Source organism: Urocampus carinirostris, chromosome 11 (assembly GCF_059441175.1).
Source record: "Urocampus carinirostris isolate Australia breed hairy pipefish chromosome 11, RoL_Ucar_1.0, whole genome shotgun sequence".
Lineage (NCBI taxonomy): Eukaryota > Metazoa > Chordata > Actinopteri > Syngnathiformes > Syngnathidae > Urocampus > Urocampus carinirostris.
Genome location: NC_142359.1, coordinates 36,956,710 through 36,972,800, shown reverse-complemented (window position 1 = coordinate 36,972,800; position 16,091 = coordinate 36,956,710). Strand labels below are relative to the sequence as shown.

At 40.5% G+C, this 16,091-nt stretch overlaps 1 protein-coding gene across 1 annotated transcript in view; it reads right to left on the bottom strand.

Moving 5' to 3' along the window:
* Positions 1 to 2,267: 2,267 nt before the first annotated feature.
* Positions 2,268 to 16,091, bottom strand: part of LOC148357259 (fatty acyl-CoA reductase 1) — a 49,755-nt gene continuing 35,931 nt past the window's right edge. The window contains exons 9-12 of the mRNA XM_088347023.1: positions 11,980 to 12,151; positions 9,299 to 9,428; positions 6,798 to 6,925; positions 2,268 to 3,689 (exon numbers count right to left, since the gene is read on the bottom strand). Of these exons, the coding sequence (XP_088203149.1) occupies positions 3,527 to 3,689; positions 6,798 to 6,925; positions 9,299 to 9,428; positions 11,980 to 12,151 (593 nt within the window). The 3' untranslated portion in view covers positions 2,268 to 3,526. The remainder of the gene's footprint in view (positions 3,690 to 6,797; positions 6,926 to 9,298; positions 9,429 to 11,979; positions 12,152 to 16,091) is intronic.

Here is a 16,091-nt window from a genome sequence, read left to right as displayed (position 1 = left end):
TATTGGGTAGTGCTATCAAAACAATTGCTAAAAAGCAAAAGAATACAAGCTAAGGACTCAAAGTGAGCAAACTTGACCATTTCCTAATTTCTCATGGTATTCTTTTGTTTTCCGATACCTGTAGCAGCAAGATGGTGGACAGTTATGTCAGGTGTACTGTATGTATTCTAGGTGAAGCTCGTGTTAGGTAAAATTAATGCAAATTTCTCCACGTACGAGTATCTTAATAAATGCACGTTTATATGATAGTTCATTTAGTTTGCTTAGTGTGCCCGCTTTGAGACTGCGAGGTCGCTGGTTCGCGCCTCGACCGAGACATACCTAATTGGTACAATGGCGGCGCCCTCTGGCTGCGGCTGCATCGACTCGCTACAACGGGTCAGATGTATCGACATTTCGTTCTGTGTACATTGTTACAAAGAATGACAATACAAAGGAAATTATTATTATTATTGTTATTATTGAAACCAATGTTTTTTTATTTTTTTACCAGCAGGGGATGCTAAATAAAATCCATTTAAAGCCCCAGTGTGTAACATTTGACCACTAGATGGCACAGTTGTGTAATCTGAACAAAAACCACTGCCACAGCAAGCAGCAAGAAACAGAAAATGTGGCGGCGATCTTAGGTAGGGTAAAAGAAATCGATTTCTCAACCTAAGATTTTTTTGAAAAAAAAAATAACTTTGGTATGATATCTCATGTATTTTTGCATAGTATTCAAATCAATAAATATATTTTTTTTTAACTGAAAGTTTTTTGTGCCGTTAGGAGGCACTAAATATTATACACTGTCCCTTTAATTTTTTTATTAAAAATCTCATGTACCCACACAGGTAGAAATAAATCAAATCACTAATTTATTCTGTTACGTATCTTCTGCTTTTATTATTGGACACCTGCAGATAAGATTTCATTAGATGCCAGTTCCTTATTTTGAGTATTATTGTCGCTAATGGTCAATCAAGTTGCTGTTCTTTGAATCCACACCCTTTAGAGCTGAGCTGGGTTTTTTTTTGTAACCATGAAAATTTAATAAAAAGAGCCGGCTCATGGGAGGGAGTCAGCCGCTTGGAATTTTATTCTCTTATCTGAAGGCTTTTCTCCCTGCATGTTTAATATTCATTGATGTCTTTCTCTCTTCACTTCCAGTGTCTACTAAAGTTTGTAATAATCATATTCACTGGAAACTTTATTTTGTGTACTTTCCTTAATCCAGACTTCGCACACCTTTTGTGGCTGAATTCAAACACTTTTAGGGACTTTCAAAGCCAATTCTCCATTTTTCTCCCAGTATCATTAAAAGAAGAAATCTAGCCACGATCAAAAGAAAGAGAGCCTAAACCTTAGTTTCAAACCCCAACTCTATTGTACAAAATGATGCATGGACTTGCCCCCTCATATCTTTCAGATTTAATTTCGCCCTATCTTTCAGATTAATTTCGCTCGGAAAATTCTGGTCTGCTAGTGATCCCAAGAGCCAAGAAGAGATCCGCAGGGTTGAGAGAGGTTTCCATATGGGCCTAGTGCTGTGGGATGCTCTGCCCTTTGAGATTCGATTTGTAACCTCAGTGGAACTGTTGAAATTTAGGCTTAAAATACCCTTATATTCTTTATCTTATGAATGACCCGTTTTATGTTGACTATGTCTATGTATTTTTTTTTTGCTGATGCCATTGCAACATCCATTGCAGCCTGGTCATTCTGGAAGGGAGTTTACTTCATGTGCGGCCCCTTCTCAAGGTATCTTTATTTTCCTCGTGCTGAGGATTTGAGTTTTTTCTTGCCCTTTTACAAGTTTTTGATCGGGGAATGGTGCAATAAGTTTGTACAGCCCTTTGAAACTTGTGATTAAGGGGCCTACAAATAAAAATAAATTGACCTAATCTACTGAAGGCTTAGGTGTGAAATTCACGGCCCACCACCAATATTACATTTTCATTCAATTTATTTAATCTATTCATTCATTTCGGGCAGTGCCCCACATTATTAAACGCACTTTAGAATTTTTGGCAAATTTATGGTTTTTCTGTGCAGATATGGCATGTGTAAAATAAATTTTTTGACCAACGAGTATCTAGAAAATGCAGGTTTATACAGTAGTTCATGTGTTTTTGCTTTTTATTCAAATCAATATTGTTAGGTTATAGATTAGGGGATGGTGTAATATTAGTCTATAATAGTCTCCGGTATGTGCAGCCTTTTGAGACCTCTTGTGATAAAGGGCTATACAAATAAACATGACTTGACTTAAAAGCAGACTGCAATTGTGCACACTCGTCTTGTTTATTTCAGACTTGATGAAGCATGGAACAAAAGACGACATCCGAGGAGTTTGATCAAGTCGTTGGTCATGTTTGTGGTCGCTGTCGTTGATAACAGTAGTTTGGCCTTGGGTACGCCTCCGACGACAATTTAGAAAAGAAAAAGACTTTGCATAAATTGTACTTTGATCCTTTTGTTCCCTTCTTCTCCCTGTCTCATAATGGCTCTTTGCTGTGAAGTCAACAATACTGTCTTTTTTCCATCAGTAAGACCTTTCTTTTGGTACTTTATAAGAATAACTATTTACACATATTTTAAATGAAGTACAAAGGAGAAACTCAAATGAATGTTAGGTCCGATCCGAGTTTTTTTTTTTTTTTTTTTTTTAAGTAAACTGGTTGGTAAAGTTAATACATGATTGGATGTTTATTAAATTAGCCCAGTTTTTACACATGGAAGTATTATTTGAAGTTACCCTCAGTTTATTCCTTATTTTTTTTGTACTTGAGTCGATCTTTTATTAAAGACCCTATTGCTTTCCTCCTACAAAAATACAGAAAGTGTCCATTTTTTCACTCTCACTTGTCCCCTTTTTAAAAAAAAATTCCTGACCACATCATTCGCATTGTGTAGAATGAGGATTTCTTCCCCTAGTGTGTTTTAATACCAACCAAATTAAATAGTATTGTCATTTTTAAACAAATGAAAGACACATAATACAATATGTTCACTTCCCTTTAACGCATTCCCTCGTTAAGGATGCCAAAAATGACTATCTGTGCTATTCTTGCAGGAAGTCTGGACTCAAGAAATAAGCCCATTATTTAAAAAGGACAATGCCGAGATCAGCCGCGCTAAGCTCAGAGTACAAAGATGAAAAAGTTGTAAACGCAGCGTTAGTACAAAGAGGAATAAAGGGGGCATGGAATAGACGGCGGATCGTTTTTTGGGGGGACGATGGAAAAAAGGCATTTTTATTTTGCCTCCCGTCTTTCGTTTTAAAAAAAAGGCAGTAGTTACTTATAGAAGACCTGCAGATATCCATCAAAACTCAAGTCCCATGAAAGAAAAAAGCTTGACCATACGTCGAGTTTCAAGTAACAGAAGCAGAAGGCAAGTATGCAGAGTGGCGGCGGCGAGGGAAAGGCGTTCTTTTGCATATATTAAGAGAAGGGAAAAATAAAAATCAATGACTCTGTGGGCTCCGGTGGACGGGTGCTGGGGACGCCCCTGTGGTTCCAGGTGGGGGGTGGAGGCGTTATCAGTTGGTCAGGGTGCTGGACGCGCGGAAGTAGGACAGGAACTTGAAACATAGACTGACCACAAAGTACCAGATGTTGCGTGCCATCTGGGAGCGGGCGATGAAGACCCTCCAGATGAAGACCACAAGTACCGTGTTGAAGGTGTATCGAATGTTTCGCAATCTGGAAAAGATTTGACAGGTTTTCAGTCCAAAAAAGCAGCAAGATTAATTTAGAGTTTATAAAATATGACAATTACCATATTTTCGGCACTATAATGGGCACCAGGTTATAAAATAGTTTTTTGTCATATAGTTTTCATGGAATAAAGCGCATAAAACAAACAGACTCAGAGACAGTTTCTTCCCCAGTGCCTTTATCACCCTTAACACACACCGCACAAAAAATTGAAACTCTTGCAAACACACTACCTCATACAGACGTAAAATTGTATTCATGCCTATGCTCACTTTACACAATGTTGACTATTTTTGCACAATGTTGACCATTTTTCCACTAACGCATATTGCATTAATACAATCCCAAAACTGTATGTAACATCCTACATGCTGACATTTCTGTAAATATTGTATAAATTATAACCTTTATCTACTTTGTTTCTTTATATTGTGTAAATTATAACCTTATCTTCTTTGTTCCTTTATCTTTTTATTTTCTTTTATCCTCACTGTTAAATGTGAAACTGGAGTGCCACGTCCAATTTTGTTGTTACAATATGTTCAACCCATTTCATAACAATGACAATAAAGGTATATTCTATTCTATTCTACAAAATTGAGATTAGAGCAGTAATTCTCAATTATTTTCTGTCACGCCCCCCCAGAAGAAGAAATCATCTCGCGCCTCCTAAAGATCAAGCTTTTATTTTTTTTAAGATGTTACATAATTTGGAGGGGGGAACAAATATATTGCACGATATTAATGGTAACGCGTCAGCTCCGTCCATGCCAAACTTCGTACAAGAGGACCGAGTGCTCGAGACCGCTCATCGCCACCATCATCTCGTCCCAGTTAGGTTGTGTGGTTTGCGATGTTAAGACCCGATCCCCCACTCTTGTGCTGGGGATTTTTTTTGTGCTCTCTCGTGCTCCTTCACACCTCCCACACCGTTCTCCTTCACTCCTACACCACCATGCATACACCCCCATTAGCAACCGCCAACTTCCTCTATGGTAAATGATCATAATAAACTTTTTTTTTTAACATGTTCTTATTACTGTATTTTTTATGTTCAATTACTATTAGATTGTGTATTTAGTGATTAGGAAGCTGTGTTTTATAGCTATTAATTTTGGGAGGCCGGTAACATATTGGTTTTCAGTTATCTCTTAACGTTATAATTCATGTGAAATTTGAGAAATTCTAGATACAAGCTTGATCGAGGAACGAATGAATCTCCTTAGTAGACGGTCAACTGTATATCAAACCATACCATCATATTCATTAATCATCACAACATTGTAGGAAGTTTGCTAATATAGATTAAAAAATACTGCAAAAAAAACATGTTAGTGATGAAAGAGAAATCAATGGAGGAAAAACTAACAAGAGAGAAGAGACAATTAGACAAACTGGGTCATGTCTTATCACATTAGGCAAGTATTATGGTCAATTAGTGTTTCTCAACCAGCGTGCTTCACACAATTATGCCAAAATAAGAAAAATGCTTAGAATGGTTGAATTATTATTATTATTATTATTATACTAGAAAACTGCCCTATCAGTCAATGTTGCTCATTATTGTATAATGATGTTTAGTTAATTAGCAGTGAAGCAGATACTACTGGTAAATAATTTTGCAAAATACAGTGGGACCTCGGTTATCGCGGTTAATGGGGACCAAAACCACCCGCGATAAGTGAAAAAAAAATTAATAAAAAAAATAAAATAATCTCATCTCATTATCTGCACCTTATTAGGGTCGTGGGGGGGCTGGAGCCCATCCCAGCCATCTCCGGGCAGTGGGCAGGGGACACCCTGAACTGGTTGCCAGCCAATCGCAGCTGCAAATCACATTAGTTCTCGCAGCTAGCTGCGTTCTTCATCGACGCACGAGCCGAGTGATCGACCGCTAAGAGTCGTACAGCTGGGCGATTTTACGTCTACCCGGGACGATCGGAGACAAATTCACGACAGGGTTTTTACTTGCGCCGCACCGGAGGTGCCGTTCGGTCGCTCCCACGAGCGAGCCCCTAACCCGCGGCGCGGGTACTTTCGGGCGCGATAGGCACGACACCGACACAGTTACGGGGGTCCCGCGCTACAGGGGTCGTCGGACGAGCGGGCTCCCCCCAGTTACGGGGGTAGCCGATCACGCCCGCTGCCTTTTCTCGCGTCTCGCCATGTGACGCCGCGTCCGCCGAACTCGCTCCGTTGCGCGGCCCGGGAGTGACCCCCGCAGCTCTGAAGCTGCGAAGGTCGAACCGCGAAGTAGCGAGGTCCCACTGTATTATACATACATTTTCGTTTTTCAGCAAAAAATAAATCATGTTAAACTAGCAAGTAATTTTGTCGTTTAAAAATTTTTTTTTAAACTCTATGTTTTGACATTTTTTCTAGTATTCACGTTTTTTTCCTGACTTATAAACATTGGAAAAGTAATATGTTAAAATTCAATCATTTGGATTCAATTTTAAACATTAAAATATTTTTTTCCTTATGTCTCCGGCCAGATTTAACAATGAAAAAACTCACGGCTCAAAAAAGAGTTAGTTACATTTCAGTCACAATTCTGTGTTTGGCTGAAGCAGGAGAAAAATGAATTTTAATATATTGAGATGAAAATTACGTGCACTATGATCTATTTAAGAAATCCCCGCTTCTGTCGAAGATTTCAGTGACAAAATAGCCGGCAGAGAATGCTCAACACCCCACATTAAATCTCCATTTCAACAATTGCAAGCGGTCAAAAGACAACGATAGGTGGTATTGTATTATTGCATTATCATAATATTGGGATTAATTTCAGCAGATTATCAAAATTAACAAATGCCTTAAGATTTAAATGAGTTAAATATTTGTTTAAAATTAATTAAGGGATGTTATATTGAACAGACTTGAATAAAATAGCCAATAATTGCAATTTAGAAGCATAAGATGCAGAATGCATTCAATGTAGTTTCTATTCTACAGCAGGTAAATGAGCGACCAGCAGAAGGCGCAAATAACCAGCAGAGGGCGCAAACAACATTAACTGATGAAATCCTGCAAATTAATGAGTGCTGATATGCCATGTGTAAACCAAAATAATAACTCTAGAACACCACTTACTTTCTCAGATGCTGCCTGGCAGCTGGAATGTCGGACATATCCTCATTCAGGACGTACTTCTTAGTGCCGATGCAGTAGTTCTCTATGTACTCAGGCCAGTTCAGCTGGCGCACATCGAAGTTGAACGTCTGGGAAAAAAGATTACTTATAAAAGGGAAAACGACACAATGCAGACTATAGGGCACATCTATAGATCCCAAATTGGCAGGATATTTGAAAGTTCCTCCTTCTGTAAAACACAGTCGGTAAGGTTGGAAATGCATACAGCATTTATACATATGCATAACTACACAATTCTACTAATTTCGCTGAAGATGCAAAACATTCTATACAAAGGGAATCAAACCTGGGTAGCAGTGGTGAGAGCACAGACACTTTCTACTAGACCAAATACTGATTTACATAAAGCATGGTGTTCTGCAATCTGCTTCAGTGCCGTGAAAGTATTTGCCCCCTTCTTTTTCATATTTATTCTTCACAAAGGTTTTAGATAATCAAACCAATTTTAATTTCACACAGACAACCAAGGGTAATACAAAATGCAGTTTTGAACTGTTGATTCCATTCATTAAGGGGCAAAAAAAAAATCAAAACATATATCTCGCCCTTTGTGAAAATGTAATTGTCCACTTTGTTAAGTCGCAAACAAACTGACTAACAAGTTTAGGGAAAGCTGAATTCAATTCCACAGGGCACACCCAAAACTCATTGCCACCCCCTTTAGTGAATAAAGACGTCACTTAATTAAATCAGTTTGACAAAGTAAAGTAGGCTACAAAACCCCAAGAACACAATTCACATGCCACGATCCAAAGAAATTCCAGAAAAAGAGTACTGTAATTGAAAAGTAATAGAAATCTATCAGTCTTGAAAAGGTCGCAAAACCATTTCCAAGGCTGTAAGGCTCCAGCAAATCTCTGGCAGAGCCCATCCATCCATCCATCCATCCATTTTCTGCACCGCTTATCCTCAGTAGGGTCGCGGGGTTGCTGGAGCCCATCCCAGCTATCTTCGGGCAGTGGGCAGGGGACACCCTGAACTGGTTGCCAGCCAGTCGCAGGGCACACAGGGACAGACAATTCACCTGCTCATTCACACTTGGGGACAATTTGGACCGGCCAATTAACCTGACATGCATGTTTTTGGAATGTGGGAGGAAACGGGAGTGCCCGGAGGAAACCCGCGCAGGCACTGGAAGAACATGCAAACTCCACACAGGAGGTTCGGTCTCATGACCTCAGAACTGTGCTGCACACGCGCTAACCACTGCACCGCCATGCTGCCCTCTGGGAGAGCCATTATCTACAAATGGAGAAAACTTGGAACAGTGGCAAACCTTCCCAAGAGCGGTTGACCAACTAAGATTACACCAAGAGTGCAACAACGGCTCATCCAGGAGATTGCAAATGAACCTCGAAAAACATCCAAGGAAATGCGGGCCTTGCTGAACCCAATAAGATGTTCATGACTCTACCATAAGAAAGACACTGGCCAAAAAGGCGAAAACCACTGCTGTCACAAAAGAACCCAAAGTACAGTCACAACACATTTGCCAAAAAGCATCTTGATTATTCTTAAGACTTTTGAAGAAACATTCTGTGGACTGATGAGCCAAAAATGAAAGGCTTTGAGAGGTGTGCAACCCGATACATTTGGCATAAACCTGGCAAGGCATTTGATAAAAAGAGCAGGATGCAAACAGTAAAGCATGGTGGTGGCAGTGTGATTGGGTGGGGCTGCTTTGCTGCCTTAAGACTAGGACAACTTCCTGTGGTTGATGGAACAAGGAATTCTGGTGTTTAGCAGGAGATCCTGAAGGAGAACATCCGGCTATCAGTTTGTACCTTCAAACTCAAGTGCTTTTGGATCATACAGCAGGACAATGATTTTAAACACACCAGAAAGTCCACCTATGAATGTCTTAAAAAAACTCCAAAATGAATATTCTTCTGACGAAGTCAAAGTCCGGATTTAAATCCAATTGAGAATCTGTGGTGTGACCTTAAAACGCAGAGTTTGTGCTCCAAAACCCTCCAATATGGCAGATTTGAAACCATTTTACGAAGAAGAGTGGGGCAAAACCTCTCCACAGCATTGTAAAATTCATTACTAATTAATGTAAATGTTTGTTTTCTGTTATTGCTGCCAAAGGTAGCCCAACTCGCTTTTAGGATCAGGGGAAATTACTTTTTCCTGTAGGGCCAGGTAGGGTTTTTTGTGCCTTAATAAATGTAACCAACATTATAAAACTGCATGTGGTATTAAATTGATTTTTTTCTGTGTGATATTAAAATTGGTTTGATGAATTGAAACCTTTGTGAGTGATAAATATGCAAAAAACACAGAAATCAGGAATGGGACAAATACTTTTTCACGGCACTGTGGGTTAAACAGCCTTTTCACTTCTGAGAAAGGACAAAGCAGGCTTACGACAAAATACTATACAAGTTATTTTTACATTTATGTTTTTTTTTTTGGTGTGTGTGTGTTGTTAAAACTACCTTACGGTCTTCCGGGCTTAGCTGTGCCATCAGCATGTTCATATTGTCAGAGTTCCACTCCCAATCTTGGCTGCTGAAGTACTCCAACAGGCTGATGGCCTTGTGAAGCCGGTTGAAAATACGCATCATCCTGGTTAAGGACAAAAGAGGCATGATCAGAACCATGTTGCTCGCGACGTCTCAACCAGTTGGGAGTAACACGTTACAAAGGAATGCAATTACTCTTTTTGGTAACGAGGATTGTAACGCATTATTGATAACATTTTGTAACTCAATTGTAACTACAACACAGTGAGTTACTCAGTTACTTTTTAAAAGCAGAACATGAATTGCAATAAATTATTTTCATTGTTGCTTCTTCGTTAATGTAGTAATACAAAACCCTCAACCGGGCTGCAATAGAACCCTAAACACATGAACATGGTTAGGCTGGGGTGTTTGTATGTAACTACCCAGAAAATACTACTGAATAGTTTCGTTGGCTACGCCTCAAGCACATGTTATTTTTACACTGAACCGCAAGAGGGCGCTCTATGCATGTGTTGATTATTTTAAAGTTGCAAGTGTTGTCTACCAACCCCGCACCCATGCATTGAAGAATTAGCTTTTGTCTTGTAGGGCAAATAAGCTGGGCTCAACAATGATCACCCCATTGTTCTTTTTCAAGGTGGCTTTTCGTTTCCACTGGACTATCGGGCTACATACACTTTCGTTTTGTCATGACCACCTTTTCTCCTTTTAATTTTCTGTTACCGCAGGCAGAACTTAGCAATCATATTTCACCCCAATTCAAAGAACTCAGGCCTTTAGAATGGGTGTAATGACTGCGCCCTCTGATGGACAGTTCCTGGAGGTACCCAGGTCTCCCCACATAGATCACAAATCTGCAGTGGATTATAATAAAGTCTGATAACATGAAGTTTTTGATTGTAATTAAAAGACTCAGGGCTATGTATTGATTGAATGGGTTTCCCATATTTAGTTAATGTGTCATTTGGGGGACATTTCCACATACAGATTCACTTCACACCGCTAAATGTCCGCCCAATTACTTAAACAATGTTAACGAGGACCTGCCCAATGACAACTTACATAATTTTAGCGAGGACATGGGCCCGCTTCAAATGTCAATTGATATCGAGAGAAACGTACAGCTTTCCGTGAAAAAAAATTAATCAGGCCCAAGAGACATGAATAATGTCCTAAGTCACTGTCCCTTTGTAAGGAGATTTCAGACAGAGTTCACCCTCTTTTCTTCTTACTCTTCCCCGCATGTTGGCTGCGCAGATTGCACAGACCGCACCACCCGGCTTTACAGCCTTCATTATGAATGCGGGGCTCTCGCTGATTCACTTTACAGCACGAAGTCATCTCCAGAAGACCACCTGTCAATGTGACAGTTTAAACTGTAAGTTTCAAGGGAAAGTATTAGTGAAGGTTTCTGTAAAAAGAAATCTCCCATCTATCCATCCATTATCCTCCGCTTATCTGGGGTCGGGTCGTGGGGGCGGCAGCGTTAACAGAGAAGCCCAGACGTCCTATCCCCAGCCACTTTCTCCAGCTCATCCAATGGGATCCCGAGGCATTCCCAGGCCAGCCTAGAGACATAGTCTCACCAGCGTGTCCTGGGTTGCCCCCGGGGCCTTCTGCTGGTAGGACATGCCCGGAACACCTCCTGAGGGAGGCGTCCGGGAGGCATCCTTATCAGATGCCGGAGCCACCTCAACTGGCTCCTCTCAATGGGGAAGAGCAGTGGCTCTACACAAAGTCCCCCCCTGGATGACAAAGCTTCTCACCTTATCTCTATGGGAGAGCCCAGCCACCCTGCGGAGGAAACTCATTTCAGCCACTTGTATCAGGGATTGTGTTCTTTCGGTCATAAACCACAGTTAATGACCATAGGTGAGGGTAGAAACGTAGATAAACTGATAAATCGAAAGATTTGCCTTTAAGCTCAGCTCCCTCTTCACCACGACGGACCGGTACAGGGTCCGGATGATAGCAGACGCTGCACCTGTTGATCTCTTTCCATCTTTTTCTCATTCGTGAACAAGACCCCAAGATACTTGAACTCCTCCACTTGGGGCAAGATCTCATCCCCAACCCGGAGGGAGCATGCCACCCTTTTCCGGCTGAGTACCATGGTCTCGGACTTAGAGGTGCTGATCCCCATCCCGGCTGCGAATCGCTCCAGCGAGAACTGAAGATCACGGCATGAGGAAGCCAACAGCACCACGTCATCTGCAAAAAGCAGTGATGTAATGCTGAGGCCCCCAAACCAGACTCCTTCCCCACACCAAGGCTGCGCACAATTTCCCGGGTCGAGGTCAGCAGCGCCCCATCGCCACTATACAGTGTCTTTTCAGCCCTAAATATATTAAAATGAAAGCAAAGGCCCCTACAGCGGGTTAAAAGATTTTGTCAGATTTTGTCTTGAATATATAGTGTTTAAAAAAAAATGCCTTTCAAGACGACATATGTTTTAGTGTAGGATTTTATCAAAATAAAATACGACTTGTACTCCGGATAAGACCTGCAAGTTTATTCCTTCTTAATGATGCATTTTTTTGGCTGGTCTACTCCGGAGCAACCTATAGTCCAGAAAATACGGTAATACATTTTTCTTTAGTAACGTGCCCAACACTGGTCATAACCAAGCATTAGTCAGAAGTAGTTTTTACTGCGGCTTTTGTCCCGTCAGGCGAAGGATGAGGTCGTAGAGTAGGGCGGGGACTTTATGGCTGACCAAGATCCAATACTGGTAGATAAGGTAGTTGGAGGTGATGTTGGCGTTTGGTCGACGGAAAGCCTGCTCTAGGGGGTTCCTCTTAAATGTCGACATCACGTGGTGCTCTGCAGAAAGAGGGAACACAAAAAAAAAGGATGAGTTTAACGTAGCCCAAGGAAACGGCACGTGACTGCCGGCCTTTGCGTCACGGCACGCAACATCAGGCCCTTTGTTGCCATGGCAACCGATCGAGATGACCAGATGAGGGAAGAATAAATCAACGGAAGAGGAGAAAAGACACAATGCTAGCTGCTCTATCTCTATGATGATGTTATTGCAGCTGATGAATACCACTATCGGCCATCTGTTAGCAATTCCGGTGTACTAGTTAATCTGACAGAAAGCAGAGAGGGATGGAGGACCCCACAACCCTCCCTCCCTGATGACACACTGCCAGTCGGATATCCTGCCCGCGTGGCTGCTAATCTGACAGAGTCTAATGGCATCACATGCAATAATACTCTGGTTAGCACACGTTATAAAAATAGATGTTTGACTTGGCTTACATTTTACACTATAGTAATCCCGAATAGCTAAGTATGTACCGATACAAGTACCAGCTGCCTTCTAGTGGCCATTTAGTAGGGCTGCACGATTTTGGAAAAAAGCTAAAGACGCTCCCCCACTTACGACCATTTGACTTACGAAAAACGGTAGATACGAACATTTTTTTCGGAATGTCGAAAAAATATCCGGACATTGCTGTAAGTTAGATTTTGGATTGCGTGCACCTTTTTCCGGGTACAGCACCATACTGTTCTGCTTCTTTCTGCCGCTACCGGAGTGTGTGGCTGTGAGAGGTCACCCAGCATCAACCCCAAGGAAGACATCCGCTTCCTCTTCCTAGTTCGTGTGTAAACATTCTATACTGTATCTCCAGCGCACTAAGATCTTTGACATTTGTATTGTTTAATATCTTGTGCATCCATTCAACATGGTTGGTGTAAAGTGAAAATAAGAGTCTTAAACATACTTATATAAACCTTAAACAGACATTCCTGTACAAAATATAGCACTGAAGAAACTTACGAACAAATTCAACTTACGAAAGATCGTCCGGAACCTATTTCGTTTTTTTAGACCTCAATTGCAGTTTCGAGGCGATTTGCGATTACAAAAGGAAAGTGCATTTTCTGTGCTAGATTTCCCCCCCCTGGGAGAACATAAACATAGTGACATGCAAACGCGACTTGAGACGACGTAATCCAAGACTTAGAGTATACGACACTAACAAAATATCAACTATAGATGTACAAATAAAAACCGAATTGCAGTTGAATAAATGGTCTTTATTGCCATTATACAAAAGGACATTGAAATTGGATGCCTATTCCTTTCAGTGTCAGAAAACGATTGAGAGAGGCTGGCAAGCTACACACTAGAGTCAGGTCCCTATGACTTCTGCAAGGTTTTGTGTTGATTAAAATACAAGAGTCACAGATGTAGCGATTTTCCACGAGTGGTAGCTCCAAGTCGTCCGTTCTATTTGTTATAGATCTGGAATTAGTGACTAGCCACATTCGGCAGTGGTGGCTTAAGATTTGTTAGACGCGATAAAAATCCAGGGAGCACAGGCTGCTAATCAGCTTTTTCTGACTTTCCTCAGAGTCCGATTTAATTGATGAATTCATTTTCAATATAACGAGCTGGTAAAGCTACAGGCTGTTGCGTTTGCTTTGGTGGCCAGTTGTGCGCTCGAGTGCTTGACCGAGCGCTTACAGCAGCCCATCAAAGTCGTGCACACGCGTCTAGCAAACTTTGCCACACCTTTATTGGCTGGTGCCATTAAAACCTGCTTCTTATTGGCCGGCGCTGTTAAACCACAAAATGGGCAAACACTCCATCGTTCAAATAAATAACGAACTATGAATTATCGAAAAAAAAATACGCCATGTTTTGTGGTAACACTATCGCACTGTGTTCGATCGCGATATCAATATGATCTCTGTAAATCGTGCAGCACTACCATTTAGTGCAGTGTTGCTCAACTCGTGGGTCGCGGGCCTTAGGCTTGGCAAAATATGTTAAGAAAAAAAAACTGAGGATCAATTACACTCTTTAACAGTAGATGTCGATAATGTCCTGCTTAATCACTTCTTTCAGTTCAATCAATCATTGCCGTGCTGATTGTGTTCAGGAGGGGCTACATCTCATTTTATTATGATTGTGTTCGTTTTATTTCCTTTTTTTGCCCCCCTGAAAAATAGTGATGACGATTGAAAAAAAGAATGAGATTGTTACAATATACCAAAATGGTGCACGATAATCTGCCAATAAAGCGCTGCATAAAGGTACAGTAAAAAAGTTCAATTGTTTTTTTAATCAGTATATTAATGTTTTCCATCTACATAATTGATTTATAAAGTTGATTAGGTAAACTTTTGTAATATTTTAGGTACACATTTCTTTTGGTATGTGGCTATTTTAAAGTATTTTAGGGGGTCGGCTTATATGCAATGCATGTATGGTACTTAGTTGTTTCGGTTATGCTGGTCATTTTGCTTTTTGAAGAAAAAAAGGTGAATATACTCTTACTATCTGCTATAAACTGCACAATCCTTTTACTCAATAAACTTGAGAAGTGATTTTTTTCTTGATTTGTAATTAAGGTGCAATGGTGGGTCATCAAGTCAGACCAGTTGATTTAGTGTATACAAACTATAAATTCAAGGAATAAATTGCCATTCAAACATTTTATTGGAGAAAATTAAGCAGGAAATAAAAATGTTTCCTTTTAAAATATTTTTTGCAGAGAGAAAGGAATTTTATATACTTGTGGAATTGGTACTTGTATCGGTATGACGGACTACTCAAGAGATGAGTATTGGCATCAGTCTGGAAAAAAAGTGGTATTTGAACTCTGTTATAGTATTAAATCATCCATCCATCCATCCATCCATTATCTGCACCCCATATCCTCAGTAGGGTTGCAGTGGTGCTGGAGCCAATCCCAGCTATCTTCGGGCAGTGGGCAGGGGACAACCTGAAGTGGTTGCCAGCCAGTCGCAGGGCACAGAGAGACATACAACCACTTGCTTATTAACACCTAGGGACAATTTGGACCGACCAATTACCCTGACACGCATGGAATGTGGGAGGAAACCGGAGTGCCTGGAGGAAACCCACGCAAGCAGGGGGAGAACATGCAAACTCCACACAGGAGGGTTCGATCATGACCTCAGGACTGTGCTGCGGACGCTCCAACCACTCAGCTGCCATGCTGCCTGTATTAAATTATGTTACGCCCAATTAATTTTATATTTAAAGATTTACTATCCATTTGCTGCAACTGGCTGGCAACCAGTTCAGGGTGTCGCCTGCCCACAGCCCGAAAACAGCTGGGATGGGCTCCAGCACCCCTCTGCGGCCTTATTGAGGATAAGCGGTGCAGATAATGGATGGATGGATGTATCGATTTTTGCATAACGTACACTCCTTTAAAACGTGCACCCCTATTTTTTTTATTACAAATCTTTACAAAATTTTGTTTTGCGGTCGTAGCTCAAACTAAGCATGACAACGTAATCTATGAACACAATACCAACATATAATTACAATGGATTTATTCAATTTCCTTCCAATTCCGATTCATCATCATCAGATACACCAGAGGGTTGTTTCCCTCGTGTATTTTTTTGTGTATATATATATATATATATATATATATATATATATATATATATATATATATATATATATATCTTTCTTAATTCTTTAGCATTCATTTCTTGTACCCTGAATGATAATAGTGTGATAATGAGATAAAATTGAATGCCTCTTCAGATGTCCTCAACACTACTAGGGATTCTAGAGGTTAGGATTTGGCGCTCTGACCACCACAACCCTGGTTCAATGACCATTGCAAAAAAGTTTTGTGATTGTGTATAATATGCATTACAAACAAATAAATTTGGTATCATTATTAGTCACCATTTTAGGTAATTCAACTCTAAAATTGGTAGTCTTCCAAATCCTTCCTAAGAAAACTACAGTGAATCAATGAAT